An 18,760-nucleotide genomic window follows, 5' to 3' on the forward strand; every position below is an offset into this window, starting at 1 on the left:
TCCGAGGTATAGGCATTTCAAATATGAATGAGAGAAATATCAAAGAGGAGTGGGGGTTGCACCACTGATAGGGGAAAATGTTACATCTGCACAAAAAGGGGACATCCTGGAGAGCTAATCCAGCAAGGCCAGATGGTAGAACTCAGGAACTGGAAAGATGCAACACTTTGAAATTATTCTACAGACTTACAGACTTTCCAACAGCCACCTGGGGCTCGAGGAGAAGACAAGCAAGCAGGTCATGGAAAGAAACAAAACAAGGAGATCTTATGTTCCCCAATCATCCCCTATTTCCACAGACCACAAGATTGATTGCGAATTCAACATTTGATTCATCAAACTATTATCCTGGTCACCCTTTTACAGAAAGGACATGGAGACTTTGAAGCATGTGCAGAAGAGGAAGTTACTTGGATTAGAGGGAATGTGCTATAAGGAGAAGTTGGAAAAACTTGGGATGTTTTCTCTGCTGCAGCAGAGGCTGAGAGGAGATTTGATAAAAATTTATAAGGTTCTGAGAGGCATAGATAGAATAGATAGCTGGCATCTTCACGCCCCCACCCGAGAGTTGAAGTAAGTTTTACCTTGAAATTTAATTTGAAACATCTAATACAAGAAAGCGTGCATTTAAGGTGAGAAAGGGGTAAGTTCATAGGAGATGTGAGGGGTAGGTTTTTTTTTACACAGAGAGTGGTGGATGTCTGGAATGGGCTACAGGGAAAATGCTGGAAACAATAATAGAATAGCATTTAAGAGGATTTTGGACAGCCATATGCACACAAGACTATTAGAGGGACATAGACTATGTGCCTGCAGAAGAGATCAGTTGAATTTAGCATCATGGTCATATTGGACATCACAAGCTTGTTCATTCCTGTCCTATGTTACATTGACTGGGATTCCCTTTTAGGCGAGGAGAGGCAAAATGTACTAGCTGGTAAATACCAGGAATATGCAGTTAGGGAAAGTGGTTGAAACAGATATGATAACAATATTTGAAAGACCTGAACAGGCTGGGAATTGAGGGATATAGACCATGTGCTGGCAGATGAGATTAGTTTACCAGGAGTTCCCAGCCCGTTGCTTAACAGTATTGGTCCATGGCGTAAGAAAGTCCTGAACCCCTGACTGACATCATGGTCGGGACATGCACTGCCAGTGGACAGACCGATTTCTGTTCTACATTCTATAGTTACCACAGATCAGAGATTCCCCACCAGGGATCTATGAACGCCTTGCTTAATGATATTGGTCTATAAAAAAGGTTGGGAAACCCTGCCACATATGACCTCAGAGAGTTTGGAGGACATGGGTAACGTAAGCCAGATTAATATAAGGCAGTTAACAGATGGAAATGCAGGTTAAATGAACAGAGGAGGAAGGCAACATGTAATATCACAAAACCTGGTGAAACACTGAAGCCAAAGAGCCTGTTTCAGTCTGAAGTCACTGTTTAATTATTTGAGTTGCACAGATGAAAACACCATTCTCTTCGGCATCATACGACATGTAGATATACTTGTTTCTACAACAGAAGTTACATAACTTCACGTTTGTATTTGTGCAGCTGTAATTCTCATGCAATCAGCAGTTATATGCCTTCATTATGCCTACAATTTGCCTCCCGACACAACCGAATGATTGACGACACAATAGCCACTGCTCTACATAACGTCCTTACACATCTGGAGAAGAAGGATGCTTACGTGAGAATGCTGTTCTTGGACTACAGTTCAGCATTCAACACCATACTTCCATCCAGGCTCGACAAGGAGCTCAGAGACCTTGGCCTTGACTCTGCCTTGTGCAGCTGGATTCTGGACTTCCTGTCAGATTGCCAGCAGGTGGTAAGAGTGGGCTCCTTCACCTCCAACCGTATGACTCTCAATACAGGAGCCCCTCAGGGCTGTGTACTAAGTCCCCTCCATTACTCCCTGTAGACCCATGACTAGGTAGCTACCCACAGCTCTAATCTAATTAAATTTGCCAACGACACTACATTGATTTGGCCTCATCTCAAACAATAATGAGGTGGCCTAGAGGGAAGGCTCGCTGACATAGTGGTGTCAAGAAAACAACATCTCCCTCAATGTCACAAAAACAAAGAAGCTGGTTGTGGATTACAGGAAGAATGGAGACAGGTTAACCTTTATTGACATCAACGGATCTGGGGTTGACAGGGTAAACAGCTTTAAGTACCTCGGCATCCACATCACCGAGGATCTCACGTGGTCTGTGTGGTGAAAAAGGCATAACACAGCCTCTTTCACCTCAGACGGTTGAGGAAGTTTGGTATGGACCCCTGAATCCTAAGAACTTTCTACAGGGGCAGAATTGAGAGCATCCTGACTGGCTGTATCACTGCCTGGTATGGAAACTGTACCTCCCTTAATCGCAGGACTCTGCAGAGAGTGGTGCGGACAGCCCAGCGCATCAGTGGTTGTGAACTTCCCATGATTCAGGACATTTACAAGGACAGGTGTGTTAAAAGGGCCCATAGGATCATTGGGGACCCGAGTCACCACAACCACAATCTATTCCAGCTGCTACCATCCGAGAAACAGTACCGCAGCATAAAAGCCAGGACCAACAGGCTCCAGAGTAGCTTCTCCCACCAGGCCATCAGACTGATTAACTCACGCTGATTTGAGTGTATTCTATATTACATTGACTATTCTATTTATTATAAATTACTAAGATTGCACATTGCACATTTAGATGGAGATGTAATGTAAAGATTTTTACTCCTCATGTATGTGAAGGATGTATGAAATAAAGTCAATTCAATTACCAGTCATTTATTTCATATAAAGACGCATATGATTCAACAAATTGTGTATTCAGTGGGCAAAATGAATGTACAGTGCAGTATTTTCATGAGTAACCTGATTGTTGTTTAATCATTTGTTAGGATTCTGGTATCTGATGGTATTTGAAGAGAAAATAAAAAGCTTTTTCTTCAACATTTGAATTTTGTATAGAAACTGATATCAGGCAACTGAATGTGTGAAAATCCAGTCAATACAAGCTCGTTGCAGAATGAAATTCAAAGCACTCCAAAATTAAAATAACTTTCTTCTGTCGATTGCCCTTCCCTTCCTGACCTCACCACAACTGCAGACTAGTAGTTCTGCCAAACAAGGGTAAATGAATTCTGCAATTACAGAACAATCCAAGAGAGGGAGCTGTTTTACAGAGGTTAATGTTCAATGGCTGGAATAGCATTTCATCTGCCAGCCTTGGAAAAGAAAGTATGGAACAGAGGAATAAATATTGTATTTTTAAAGTAATCATTTTAATAGATTGCTACACCTGCTGCTTTGTAAAACTGACACTTTACAGAATAAAATTGCTTACAGAAATACCAAGATGCAGAAATTTTAAGATTACACAATGTTAAAGCTGTTATTTGAGTAACGCCAAAGTAAAATTAGCTGCTCATTATTAACCAGACTATGGAAACACTGAAGTAGACTGCTGACTTATAACACTGGTGTTGTCTGTAATTCCTCTGGTCAAGTCAGAAGGAAGGAGTATTGTATCCAGTGAAATTATGTGGTGTTCTTTTTTCTGGAAGTTGGAGATAGTAATTACATTTATAAATAGCAGGAACGATGTTTCCATCTAAAAATCACCCGGCCCTTCGCTTTCCCTTCCTATATGCATGACCTCTTTGTTTGCACAGTCTAAAGAGATTCAACCCTAATTCAACTTGCCTCCATTTTAGCCAGAGTTGGGTGTATTAACGTGCCTCAACCTTTAAAGATCACAAAAAATTGATCAATTGCACAGACCAACTGAACAAGGTGTGCTTTGCCTGCCAGCTGCTTACACCAGGCTAACAATGCCAGCCTGTTGGAGTGCAACTTGATAGCTTGAAAGTTTGAGAGGAAAAATTTTTACCATTGTGTTCAGTTGGAGCAAAACTCAAGAGGTCAGAAGCACACGTCTTTGGAATATGTTGAGTCAACAGTAAGACTGGTTCCAGGGATGGAAGATGAAAGAGGAAGAAGCAGATATGTTGGGGCTCTCATCTAAGTTTTGACCTCCTGCTCTGCATGTATGGAAGATGGATGAACATGCAACCCTGATGTATTGCTGTCTGCAGTATCCACTCTAATGCAGGAAAAATTAACTCCTAAATATATAACACCTCTTGTGATCTTGAAACTCCAGCTGGGAAGTCAGTGAATTTAACTGAAAAGGAGAAAAAGAACAGAGAAAATAAAAATACAACATCAGGCTAATTACTCAGTGACAAAAATAACCAGGCAACATCCTAGAGAATTCTATTAGTAGTTGCCCTTACTGAAGTGGCCATCAGTAAGAAATGGTTAAGTGTGCGTCATCTGGCAAGTTGCTAAAGGGTATTAGCTTCAGTTAATCCACAAATTGAGTGGCACTTAAGTCTTGCTGGGATTTCTGTCCAGCCTCTGACTGCCATTTCTATTTTGGACCCCATGAAGATGTCTTTCTCCGTGTTCCACTTCATCCTGGAGCTGGAGAAGTGCAGAGACAGACCATCAAGATAATAGACAAAAAGTTATCAGAATGTGATCTCTGCGAAATTGGTTTTGTTTCATCCCCAAGTAACCTCCTACTTCACATAAGCATAGAAACATGTTGACCAGGATAAAAGCAGCTGGCCTATCTCTACTGCTCATAAACTAATAAGCTGGCTGGTGGCGTAGTGGCATCAGCACCGGACTTTGAGGTGAATGGTACCTTGTTCAAACCCAGTTATAGACAATAGGTGCAGGAGTAGGCCATTTGGCCCTTCAAGCCAGCACCGCCATTCACTGTGATCATGGCTGATCATCCACAGTCAGTACCCAGTTCCTGCCTTATCCCCATAACCTTTGATTCCGCTATCTTTAAGAGCTCTATCCATCTCTTTCTTGAAAGCATCCAAGGTTGGAAGTTGGCCCCTTTCCATTTGTGCTGGTTATGTGTTAAGGAAATGGCAAAAAAAAATGCTCAAGGTGTGAAAAGGGACAACAACATACACTATTGATTTCTTACCTACTGAGTTACATTGCATTTTCCATGGAGGAATTTAATAATCGGAAAGTTTTCCTTTGATCCTTTCTGGGAACTGTTTCTCACACATTATTTGGTACCTACTTCTGGCTCAATGCAAACCCTAAACAGGAAGCATAGCAGCACTATCAACAGACAAATTGAATCAGCCCTCACTCTACAGACTGTTAACTTCTTCCATGGACCTACTGTTCTCTGAGCAAGTAAAGTCCCAACTAAGGTTGAACTCTTCTTTCCTCACACACTTTGCGGATGAGGCTCTCCTGCCACTCACCTCTCAGCTGAATTTGTTGATTGTGTTGCACAGAGCTGTCTTTTGATTTTTACCATTTGTTCCCCTACAGCCACAATTCCATCATTTTACCCTGAGAGCCAGCAGGTAATCTGTGTGTGCCCAGCTGTCAGGAAATAACAGGAAACAGTCTTCCTAATGCAGCCATTTGGTCAGGAACAAGGATGTCTTCCTTCCAAACTTCCAAGTAAGTTTATTATCAGAGTACATACATGTCACCACATACAACCCTGAGAGATTAATTTTCCTGTGGGCATAGTCAGCAGATCAATTGAACAGTAACCATAAACAGGATTAATGAAAGAGCAAAAGCATAGAAGATGACAAATTGCACAAATACAAATATAAACAAATAGAAATAAATAACAAGAGCATGAAATAACAAGATAAAGAGTCCTTAAAGTGAGATGCAAGCAACACACACAAAATGCTGGTGGAACGCAGCAGACCAGGCAGCATCTATAGGAAGAAGTACAGTCGACGTTTCGGGCCAAAACCCTTAATCAGAATGAAGGGTCTCGGCCCGAAACATCGACTGTAAGTCCTGACGAAGGGTCTCGGCCCGGAACGTCAACTGTACCTCCTCCTAGAGATGCTGCCTGGCCTGCTGCGTTCACCAGCATTTTGTGTGTGATGCTTGGATTTCCAGCCTCTGCAGATTTTCTCGTGTTTGCCTTAAAGTGAGATCATTGGCTGTGGGAACACCTGAAGTAGAATGAGTGCAGCTATCCACTTTTGTTGAAAAGCCTGATGGTTGAGGGGTAGTAACTGTTCCTGAACTTGGTGGTGTGAGGCACCTGTACCTTCTACCTGATGGCAGCAAGTGAGAAAAATGCATGGCCAGGGCAGTGAGGATCTTTGACGATGGATGCTGCTTTTGTACAGCAACGTTTCATGTAGATGTGCTTAATGGTTGGGAGGGCTTTACCTGTGACGTACTGGGACAAAACTATCAGCTTTCATAGGATTTTTCACTCAAAGGTATTGGTGTTCCTATTTGTTGTTGTTCAGTCCTTAAGTCGAGTCCAACTCTTCATGACCTCATGGACCACAGGATTTTCATGGCAAGATACGGAAGTAGCCGGGGTTTGAACTCAAGACCATCTGCCTTGAAGTCCAGTGCTGATGCCACTACACCACCAGCCCTGGTGTTCCCATACCAGGCCATAATGCCATTAGTCAATAAACTTTCCACCAGACAGCTATAGAAGTTTTTCCAAGGTTTTTGATTACATGTCTCAGGGCAGGCAGGTGGATAGGCTCTGAGGTGGTACACCCCTTCTAAAGATTCTGTGTGGCTCTGATGCATGGGCTCTGCTCTCAATACCATCCCAAATACTTTTCTGCTTTGATCATATTCACAATTTTTTTCATAACAGAACTCAGAATAGAGTATATTGAGAGTCTAATGTCAAGCTTGTGAGTAGTGAAGCCTGCCCAATCCAACAGAGACAATTGAGTATCTAGTGACTCTGTGTTGTCTGGGAGAGAACCACTTACCCATCCAGTAAACTTGAGGAATTTTGGATCTACTCTATGAGTCATATGTAGTCAGCCAACATCTGATCCCACAGGACAAACCCTATGAAATGGCATGGAAGGCTGGCAAGTCAGAGGAATTCCCCAATTTCCCTAGGGATCAATAAAGTATGACAATGACTATGAATGCATCCACAAGCTGTTTTTCACTCCCAAAAGATAGTGGAGAATTGAGTGTGCACTGGCTTCCACGTTGCAGAGACTTCAGACAAGGGTCTCAAATTTCAGAAACACAAATGAAAGTCACTAACTGCTGAGCTGCAACTTTTCAAATTCTACATTCAAAAAGATCTGACTACTGTATTGAGGAACTGAATTTAAGTAATACCATAATTTTTGTCCTTGGGAAAGCTACTGCACGTTAAAGGAAAAGTTCTACGTGTTTCCATGGCATCAATCCTTGCTAATTGATTGTTTTCAATGGATAAAATGGGAGCGGCCACAAAGAGGAAGCTGCTGCCAAGAAAATCTTTTCAGTCACCGTTTCATGGATCTGCCTTTACTGAAAGAATCCAGCAACTCAGAAATCACAGCCAGTGAGGTTTGAAACTTGTAGGATTTATAGACCCAAAAACCTCTCACTTGGGATCTCAAATAGTATTACTGCTGGAAATGTGACTTAAAGTGTTATTTCTACAATGTAAGGAGCACAATTATATGATTGCAATTCGAAAGACCCAAGAAAGTGCAACATTGGATTTATAATCAACACCATAACAAACTGAGGTACACTCTGTTTCAGGAACTGATGCTTGAAAATGTTGCCCACAGAGATGTGACAGAAAGACTAAAGCTCATGCTTAATAAGTTAACAGTAACATACAAGAAATTCTAAAGATATTTTATTCAAGGCATTCTTTCTCAGGAAAGAATTCTTAATTTTAATAGAAAAAGTATTCAGAAACACAGAATAGCCAGGAACAAGAAATATTTGTCTCAATGCAACTAATAAACTTCAAACTTTCTGTTCTTGTGTAACAATTGCATGGAAGTGACACAGTTGTTTCATCAGTCACAATCGTCAATAAAGGCTGACAGACTGCTGAAAAGCCCCAGATGCAAATACAAAGCAGCGCAAGTCTGCGCTTATGGTGTATCGACCACCAAAAGACAAATGCTGCACACCACTTTTTCAGTGTGGATGTTTGTAGTTCAGTGTTAACTTTCCCCAAGCTGATTGATTCACCAAAAAGCCTGCCCGACTCACTGGCTGGATTAGAAACTCTACCTGACAGGCCTTACCCACTGGAGCATTATGAACCCGCAGGCCCACCACACGGTAAAAGTTTGCACGTGTCCGGCCAACACAAATCAATTCAGACTTAGCAACCTTTTGGTCTTGATATTGGCTTATTCCTTGACAATATATCTTGAAGCAACTTGCTGTGTTTGGAGGATAAGTCCACTGCAGTGTGGCACTCAGAGACAGCTGGCCTTCAGCTTCATGTACCTTTCTCCATAAAATATTGAAAATGGTGAGCTTCTCAACTGGAATATGTTCCACACTTAATTCGGCAGCATCCAGAATCTTAAAAAAAACACATAATTTAATCACACACCTTGAATTACTCGATGTATTTTCTGCACAGAAGATATCAAAGTAAACTTATTATCTAAGTATATATATGTCACCATATGCAACCCTGAAATTCATTTTCTTGATGGCCGTCACAGTAAATACAAGAAATACAATAGAATCAATGAAAGACCACACCAACAGGATGGACAACAACCAATATGCAAAAAGAAAACACAAACTGAGCAAATACAAAAAGAGAGAGGAATAAAGGAAGTAATAACAATAAATAAATAAGCAAGAATTATCAAGAACAGGAGGTGAAGTGTCCTTGAAAGTGAGTCCATAGGTTTTGGGAACAGTTCAGTGATGGGACAAGCAAAGCTGAGTGAAGTTATCCCCTCTGGTTCAAGAGTCTGATGGTTGAGGGGTAATAACTGTTCTTGAACCTGGTGGGGCGAGTCCTGAGGCTCCTGTACCTTCTTCCTTATGGCAGCAGCAAGAAGAGAGCATGGTCTGGATGGTGGGGGGTCTTTGACGATGGATGCTGCTTTCCTGCAACTGCACTCCTTGTAGATGGGCTCAATGTGGGGAGGGCTTTACCCAAGATGGACTGGGCTGGATCCACTACTTTTTGTAGGATTTTCCATTCCAGGACATGGTGTCGCCATTCCAGGCCGTGATCAACCAGTCAATATACTTCCCACCGCACATCTGTAGAAGTTGGTCAAAGTTTTAGATGTCATGCCAAATCTTCACAAATTTCAAAGGAAGCAGAGGCTCTGTTCTGCTTTCTTTGTGATGACATTTACGTGCTGGACCCAGTACAGATCCTCTGAAATGATAACACTGAGAAGTTTAAAGTTGCAGACCCTCTCCACTCCTGATCCCCCAATGAGGACTGGCTCAAGAAGCTCCAGTTTCCTCCTCCTGAAGTCTATAATCATCTCCTTGGTCTTACCGGCATTGAGTGAGACGTTGTTGCTCAGATTTTCGATCTCCCTCCTATACGCTGATTCGTCACCACCTTTGATTCAGTCAATGACAGTGGTGTCGTCAGCAAATTTAAATACGATACTGGAGCTGTGCTTAACCTCACAATCAAAAGAATAAAGCGAGCAGAGCAGGGGGTGAAGATGCACCTATGCTGATGGTGATTGTGGAGGAAATGTTGCTGCCAATCTGAACCGACTAAGGTCTGCAAGTGGGAAATCAAGGATCCAGTTGCCCAAGGGGGTATTGAGGCCTAGGACTTGAAGCTTATTGATTAGTTTCGAAGGGGCAATAGTATTGAATGCCAAGTTGTAGTCAATGAAGAGCATCCTGATGTATGCATCTTCGCTGTCCAGATGATCTCGGATTAAGTGAAATTGCATCAGCTGTTGACCTGTTGTGACAGTAGGCAAACTGAAGAGGATTCAAGTCATTTCTCAGGCAGGAGTTGTTATGTTTCATCACCAACCTCTCAAAGTACTTCATCACAGTGGATATAAGTGCTTCTGGATGATAGTATTTGAGGCAGATTACCAGGTTCTTCTTAGGCAGCAGTATAATTGAAGCCTGCTTGAAGCAGGTGGGTACATCAGACTGTTGAAGTGAGAATTTAAAGGTGTCAGTGAACATTCCAGCCATTTGATCAGCACAGGTCTTTAATACTTGGCCAGGTACCCCGTCTGGGCCAGATGCCTTCTGTGAGTTTTCCCTCCTCAAGGATATTCTCATGTCTGCCTCAGAGACTGAAATCATGGGGTATCGAGGGCTGTGGGAGTTTGTCTCAGCAAGGATCTAGACCCACTACAACTTGCCTAATACCACAATAGGTCTACATACAGCAGATGCAATGTCATTGACTCTTCACGTGGCCTTGGGTAACCTGAGCAACACTAATACTTAAGTCAGGATGCTGTTTATTGATTACAGCTCGGCATTTAACAGAATCATTCCTACAGTCGTTATCGAAAAGTTTCAAAACCCGGGTCTTTGTACCTCCCTCTACAACTGGATCCTTGACTTCCTCACTGGAAGACCAGAGTCTGTGAGGATTGGAAATAACATCCCCACCTTGCTGACAATCAACACCAGCACACCTCAAAGATGAGTGCTTAGTTCACTGCTCTACTCTCTCTACGCTCATGACTGTGGCTAGGCAGAGCTCAAATGCCATCTATAAGTTTGCTAACAACACAACTATTGTTGGCAGAATTTCAGATGGTGACGAGAAGGCGTACAGGAGCCAGATATATCAGCTGGTTGAGTGGTGTCGCAGCAACAACCTTACACTCAAAGAAATGATCATGGACTTCAGGAAAGGCAAGATGAGGGAACACACACTAGTCCTTATGGAGGGTCAGAAGTCGAAAGAGTGAGCAATTTCAAGTTCCTGGGTGTCAACGTCTCTAAGGGTCTATCCTGCGCCCAACATATCGATGCAGTAGCAAAGGAGGCATGACAGCAGCTATATTTCACGAGGAGTTTGAGGAAAATCGGTATGTCACCAAAGGCATTCACAAATTTCTACAGATGTACTGTGGAGAGCATTCTAACTGGGTGCACCACCATCTGGTATAGTGGGATGGGAGCTATTGTGCAGGATCAAAAGAAACTACAGAAAGTTGTGAACTCAGTCAGCTCCATCATGGGCACTAGCCTCCATGCACCCAGGACACGTTCAAGGAGCGATGACTCAAAAAGGCAGCATCCATCATTAAAGACCCTCGTCACCCAGGACATACTCTCTTCTCATTGCTATCATCAGGGGAGGAGGTACAGGAGCCTGAAGGCACACACTCAGTAACTCAGGAACAGCTTCTTTCCCTCTGCCATCCGATTTCTGAATGGACATTGAACAGGAGCACTACCTCAGTACATTTTTTTTGCACTATATGCCAGTCATATTAAATCCAATTCTGATTCCTAAAAGACATTGAGCTCATCTGCGATCAAAGCCTTGTCACCTATATCAGTTGGTTTCACTTTGTAGGAGCCCTGACACAGCTGTTGAGCATGCAAGATGGCTTTCCAGTGATCATACTGGACCTCTTGTATTTAACTTGGTCACCAGACCTCAGTTCCACTGATCTGACCCTCAGCAGTTTGTAGATCTCAAGGTTCATCCAGGGCATCTGGTTAGGGAAGACTTTGAATGATTTTGTGAGGATACACTCATCTCAACTTTTTACAGAGTCCATGACAACTATAGTGTATTCATTCAGATCCTCTGATGAGTCCTTGAACCAGCCCAGTCTACTTTTAAGAAAAAGAGGATCAACCATGATTATTAAATGGTAGAGCAAACTTGAAGGGCCAAATGGTCTAATTCTACTCCTTTGTCTTATGGCCTATGGGCTTACTCAAAGCAATCCTCTACATTTGCCAACAAGATGCCGGATAGAGGGAGTTTAATTCCTTGGCATTTTGGCCTGGCGTTGAGTCGTCCTCTCCTCCCCCACTTTTGGCCATGGCAGTGTACTTCGTCCACTTAAAGACGCCAAACCTGCGTGCCTGAGAGTTGAATCTGCCGAGTCCCTCAGAAGACCGTGGAATCAAGAGTTCATTATGACAGTTCAAAATAGTGTTGCTTAAAGGAAAATTACAGACTGCAGTTTGCAGTGAGAGTAATTCAGAAGTACATTTAGAAGTTCTGTAAGCTGCCTGTAACATGTCGCCATGGTTCACCAGTGCAATCTTGAACAGATCCAACCAGTATTCTCAGTAATATCTATATTATCATTTTTCTTGTATTTGCACGGTTTGTCTTTTTGCACGTTGGTTATTTGTCAGTCTTTGTGTATAGATTTTCATTGATTCTATTGTAACTCTTTGTTCTACTATGAATGCCTGCAATAAAATGAATCTCAGGGTAGCATATGATGACATATACATATTTTCATAACAAATTTGTTTTGAACTTTGAATCAGCCTCAAGTTCTTTACTCCCTTCTCTTCTCTATTTACAATCTAAACTTTAGCAAATCACTGGTTAAGATATTCTGATATGGTGTCCTGTCTTATCTAAGTTCCACAATTTGTCAAGTCTGTCCTAGTCTTAGAGAGAGAATTGTGTTTACTAGGATAATACCAGGAAAGGGAAGTCATGAGCCAAGATTAAAGAACCTGTGATCTGCAGAAAAGACAGAAGGGGGACAGAAGATACAATAACAGGTGTCAGATTCATGAGGGACTTAGAATAAATAGAGGAATTGTCTCTTCTGACAAAAGAGATTATTGGATACAACTTGTGAAACAGCAGGTAGAGCAATAAAATTGTCCTTCTCCAGAAGCTCATTAAGATCCAAAACACACAAAGGATTATGGAGTCTATTTTAATAAAATATGCAATTGTCTGAAGCTAGCTAACAGGCAGTGGACGTGCTGCTTAATTATGACAGTTAGATTTGGTTAATTTATAATTTCAAAGAACTTTTTTATACACCAAGTTCAATTAGAGTATAGAGAGAGTGTAACCTCACAGATTAGACTTTAAAGAAAGGCACAGCCTGCTCTCTTATGTAAAGTCTACCTCATTAAATATATTTAAGACACTGTTAGATAAATTTTTGCACAGCAGGGGAATTAATGATTATGAGGAAAAGGGAGGTAGGTGGAGCCGAGCCCACAACTAAATCAACCATGGTCTTATTGTATGGCACATCAGGCTCACCAGGCCAGACGGCCGACTCCTGCTCCTATTTCTTACGTTCTTGTGATGTGCGAAAGTAAAGGAATACTACATCAAATATCATTTGATGCACTTAGGAAAGATGTTGTGCACTGGAAAATACTTATTTCACAACAATATATCTAAAACAGATTATCTGCACCAAATGATAGAGCTATTTGTTTGTACGCAGTAGGCCGCTTTAGCACATATCAGAGGAAAAAAAAGTATCATAGTTTCTGTAGTAGTGTGCTGTATTCTAAAAAAGCATACATTTTTCTTTTCTGACCAGAGCAAGTCAAAGGATACTACATTTGGTGAAACAATATAGGCAACCATTTCTTCTTTAGCCCTTTACCTCTTCCACTTTTTATCCCACCTCTCCCTCACTCACCTACAATCCCCCTCACCTGGATTCACCTATCACCTGCCAGCCTGTGTTTCTCACAGGCAACCACCACATTTTGGTGGGATGCACTCCAAGAAATCCACATCATGAACTTCCGTAACAATGTCATATGAGTTACTCATGCATCTATAAATGTAAGTTGCAAAAAAAAAACTGTCTATACACCTACTCATTCTGTGCAGCTAGTGAATTTTATTTGGCTTCTGAAATTTTTATATTTCAGCAGGGGTGTATTTCAGTTAATCCAACAACTGAAACATGGCAGTCAACTGTATCATGCAAGGTAAAATAGATTGGTCTACAGATAAAGTTCAATATATGTAAATCAGTAAATCATTGTGATTTTATTTCTCACAACAGTGGACATTCTCTATAAACTGGAATTAAGGCTTCTTTCTCCGAATTTTGTACTTCTGAAAAAGATAACATTTTTACGTGTCACCCATGTGATGCTATATTAATCTTTTGCACAAATATGAGAATCTCCTACATCATTGCTTCTAAAAGTAGCAAGCACTACCTCCTGCTTAATCAATGCCCATCTTTACATAATGTTTTCTCTGATGCCAACTTCACTAACTGCTGATAATATTGGGTGAAAAGATAATTTAATTGGTCTTCAAGTATCTAGACTATAAGACCATCAAATATAGGAGCAGAATTAGGCCATTTGGCCCATCGAGTCCATTTTATCATGGCTGTCCCAATTTTCCTCTCAGCCCCAGTTTCCAGCCTTCTCCCCATATCCCTTCATGCCCTGACCAATCAAGAATCCATCCATCTCTGCCTTAAAAACACATAAAGACTTGGCCTCCATAGCTCTCTGTAGCAAAAACTTCCACAGACTCATCACTCTCTAGCTAAAGAAATTCCTTCACATCTCTATTCTAAAAGAATGCCTCACCATTCTGAGGCTGTGCTCTCCGGTCTTAGACTCTCCCTCCATAGGAAATATCCTCTCCATATCCAGTCTATCACCATTCAATAGGTTTCAATGAGGTTATCCCTCATTCTTCTGAATTCTAGAGAATACAGGCCCAGATCCATCAGACGCTCTTCATATGACAAGCCATTCAATCCTGGGATAATTTTCCTGAACCTCTTTTGAACCTTCTCCAGTTTTAGCATATCCGTTCTAAGATATGGGGCCCAAACCTGCTGAGGCCTCGCCAGTGCTTTATAAAGTCTCAACATTACATACTTGCTTTTATATCCTAGTCCTCTTGAAATGAATGCTAACATTACATTTGTCTTCCTCACCAGACTCAACCTGCAAATTAACCTTAAGGGAATCCTGCACAAGGACTTCCAAGTCCCTTTGAACCTCAGTTTTTGTATTTTCTCTCCATTTAGAAAATATTCTACTTTCATTTCTTCTACGCAAATGCATGACCGTACACTTCCCAACATTATATTCCATCTGTCATTTCTTTGCCTATTCTCCTAATCTGTCTGAGTCCCTCTGTAGCCTCTCTACTTCCTCAAAACTACCTGACCCCCCAGGCTATCTTCATATCATTTGCAAACTTTGCAACAAAGCTATCAATTCCATCATCCAAATCATTAACAAAAAATGGAAAAGAATTGGTTCCATCACAAACCCCTGTGGAACACCATGTCACCAGCAGCCAGTCAGAAAAGGCTCCCTTTATTCCCACTCATTGCCTCCTGCAATCAGCCACTGCTTTATCCATGCTAGAATCTTTCCTGTAATATTGTGGGCTCGTAGCTTGTTAAGCAGCCTCATGTGTGGCACTTTGTCAAAGGCCTTCTGAAAATCCAAGTACACAACATCAACCAGTTCTCCTTTCTACCCTGCCTGTTACTTCTTCCAAGAATCCCAACAGATTTGTCAGGAAAGATTCTCCCTTGAGGAAGCCACGCTAACTACAGCCGACTTTATCTTGTTCCTCCAAGTACCCTGAGACCTCATCCTTAGCAATCGACTCCAGCATCTTCCCAACCATTGACGTCAGACTAACTGCCCTACAGTTTCCTTTCTTCTGCCTGTCTTGTTTCTTGGAGTGACATTTGCAATTTTCCAGTCTTCCGGAACCATTCCAGAATCTAGTGATTCTTGAAAGATCATTACTAATGCCTCCACGATCTCTTCAGCAACCTCTTTCAGAACTCTAGGGTGTACACCATAGGGTCCAGGTGACTTATCTACTTTCAGACCTTTCAGTTTCCCAAGAACCTTCTCTCTAGTTATGGTAACTTCACACACTTCATACACTTCATGACCCCTGACACCTGGAACTCCCACCATACTGCTAATATCTTCCACAGTGAAGACTGATGCGAAATACTTATTCAGTCCATCTGCCATTTCGTTGTCCACCATTATTTCCTCTACAGTATCATTTTCCAGGTGTCTGATATCCACTCTCGCCTCTTTTACAATTTACGTATCTGAATAAACTTTTGGTACCCTCTTTAATATTATTGGCTAGCTTACTTTCGTACTCCATCTTTACTTTCTTAATGACCATTTTAGTTGTCTTCTGTAGGTCTTCCAATCCTCTAACTTCCCACTAATTTTTGCTCTGCTATAAGCAGTCTCTTTGGCTTGTATGCCAAAGACTCTTCGAGTATTATCAGCAATTCAAAAGCCACCTCAGATATTGGAGGAGGAGGGAGGAGGAGAAGATGACGGCGCGACGCAGCACGCGCGGCCGTTCCGAATGATATCGATGTGTTAACTAGGGGGCCGTGCACAATCTTGACTTGATGGGGACAGCCGTGAGAAGCACGGAGGAACACCTAGAGAAACTTCCGAAATGCCTGCATCGCTGCCGCTGCTACTGTGCGATCGAGAATCTCCAGAGGGGAAGGCCCCAGATACTCGGCTTTGCCTATTGCCTGTTGCCAGGGCCGGGGTCGAAGCACTCGGCAGAGATGGTGCTCGGTGTCGGAGAGCTGGTCAGAGGCTCGGAGTTTTCGGGCGGACTCGGAGTCGGACTGTGGTTGGATGCTTCCGGGATGCTGCATCGGCAAGTTTGCGGCGCTGGAGGTTCACCGTCTGCGTGAGATGATGGGACTTCCAAGAGACTTTGAGACTTTTACCGTGCCCATGGTCTGTTCTTATCAAATTACGGTGTTGCTTTGCACTGTTATAACTATATGTTATAATTATGTGGTTTTTGTCAGTTTTTAAGGCGGTTTGTCACGTGTTTCTGTGATATCATTCTGGAAAAACATTGTATCATTTCTTAATGCATGCATTACTAAATGACAATAAAAGAGGACTGCGTGTCCTCATAATTTAACCTAATCTAAAAGAGAGACTGCAAGATGGCTTTTCTAATCCAGCAAAAGAGCCATGTCCTTTCCATAGCTTTCCAGCATTAGAAAAGGATAGTGCTGCATGATAGCAGAGCGGTTAGGGGTCAGCATGGCGTTTTAAAGTCCAGTGATTGGCGTTTATTTCACAACATTGTCTGTAAGGAGTTGGTACATCCTTCTCATGACCACATGGGCTTCCTCCAGATGCTCCGGTTTCCTCCCACATTCCAAGTATGTACGGATTAGGGTTGGTAAATTGTAGGCGTGCTGTGCTGGTCGCAGCACCATGGCGACAGATGCAAGTTGCCCTAGTACATCCTCAGACTGTGCTGGGTGCTGACGCAAAGGATGTACTTTACTGTTATGTTTTGATACACGTGACAAATAAAGCTCTGACTTTAGAAATTCACTTGGTTGGAAATGAGAGTGAGCAGTCAGCATGTGGACCATCTATCCTGAGGTGGAACCTGATTAGCATTCAAACATCTGGATAATGTTCCCTGGCTTTGGGTTATGTTGCATCAGGCCAGCTTCCAGTCCAAAAAACACTAGTTCTATTGTGCTCCTTCAAGCCCCACCAAGATCTTAGGCTTCTGTTCAACTGGACCGTGAGCTAATCCTAGGTAGAGCCCGTACAGTGATGACTTTGGCTTTCATTTGGCATTTTAGGTCAATTAACAATGTATATTATTGGACTGTGATGTACTCATCAGCCAAGTTGATTGGAACTTCAACCACTCTGTAAGAAGGTCAAGGAAAAGAATACAGAGGGCCTAATCCACTTGGGAGCAAAGCCTCACTTCCTGCTTTATCTGCAATAGAAACTTTAATGCAATACATGATCTTCTGACACTGTCCTTCAGATGTGAAGCAGTTCATCTGGGCTCAGTTCACTACATGGCTATAATGGCATCGTGGGATTATTTTTTTCCACTACTACAGTCAGTGTGGCTTTTTCAGAGAAAGCAGGATGAGCAATTAAAGTCAGCTTTAGAAAGGTGTGTGTGTATGTGTGAATGCAACTTTCAGTTCTTTGCAATCACTTCCTCAAATTGAGTACACCTTGTAATGAACCACAGATCATTACTGCCTTGTTTACTGTAATCAATGGAGCACAGAACACTGGATAACACTTGCAACTACATAATACTTACAACAGAACCACACCAAAGAGAGGCACCACAAGGCTCTAAGGGTAGGTACTAGCATCATAATCAGTTCCTCTTAGGGAGACAAAGTTAAAACTTCAGATGCCAGAAATCAGAAAAAAAAACAGAAAATGCTAGGAGTGCTCCTTTAGCATGAGGCAGCAATGGTGGAGGGAGAAACAGTTAATGAATCAGCTCATGACGCTCCTTGAATAAATGAGAAAAAAAATACAACTAATGAAAGGCTAGTTCAGCTACAACTTCAGCTGTTAACACTTTTCCTCCTCCCGCAAGTACAGCAAACTGAGAGTTCCAGCATTTTGTCCATAAAGAAGGTCCAGGATGTAAGCCAATCTGTACCCATTGTCAAAAATGAGCAGGATCACCAGGGGCAACACAAAAGGTGTTGAAGGAACTCAAGAGGATTGGGCAGCATCTATTGGAAAGACACGCACAGTCAACGTTTCGAGTAGGAACCCTTTATCGGATCTGAAAGTCAGAGTCAAGATGGCTAGTATTAATACAATCCAACAAGCTTGAACTTTTAATTTACTTATTTATGGAGATTCAGTGCGGAGTAAGTCCTTCCGGCCTTTTGAGCCACGTCAACCAGAAACCCCGAATTTAACCCTGGCCTAATCACGAGACAATTTACAATGACCAATTAACCTACCAAACAGTACGTCTTTGGACTGTGGGAGGAAACCAGAGCACCTGAGGAAACCCATGCAGTCGCTGGGAGAACACACAAACTCTTTACAGACAGCTGTTGGAAATGAACCCGGGTCACTGATATTGTAAAGCATTGTGCCATTCTAATAATCTTATGCACTGTAAGGACAGGTATAAAAGATTTTTTTTAAAACTCAGGTTG

The 18,760-nt window shown here is 42.1% G+C and overlaps 1 protein-coding gene across 1 annotated transcript in view; it reads right to left on the minus strand.

The window, feature by feature from the left end:
- Nucleotides 1–3,062: 3,062 nt before the first annotated feature.
- engase (endo-beta-N-acetylglucosaminidase) overlaps nt 3,063–18,760 on the minus strand; it is a 74,815-nt gene continuing 59,117 nt past the window's right edge. The window contains exon 14 of the mRNA XM_063074404.1: nt 3,063–8,399. Within this exon, the coding sequence (XP_062930474.1) occupies nt 8,004–8,399 (396 nt within the window). The 3' untranslated portion in view covers nt 3,063–8,003. The remainder of the gene's footprint in view (nt 8,400–18,760) is intronic.

This window comes from Mobula hypostoma, chromosome 22, assembly GCF_963921235.1.
Source record: "Mobula hypostoma chromosome 22, sMobHyp1.1, whole genome shotgun sequence".
Classification (NCBI taxonomy): domain Eukaryota; kingdom Metazoa; phylum Chordata; class Chondrichthyes; order Myliobatiformes; family Myliobatidae; genus Mobula; species Mobula hypostoma.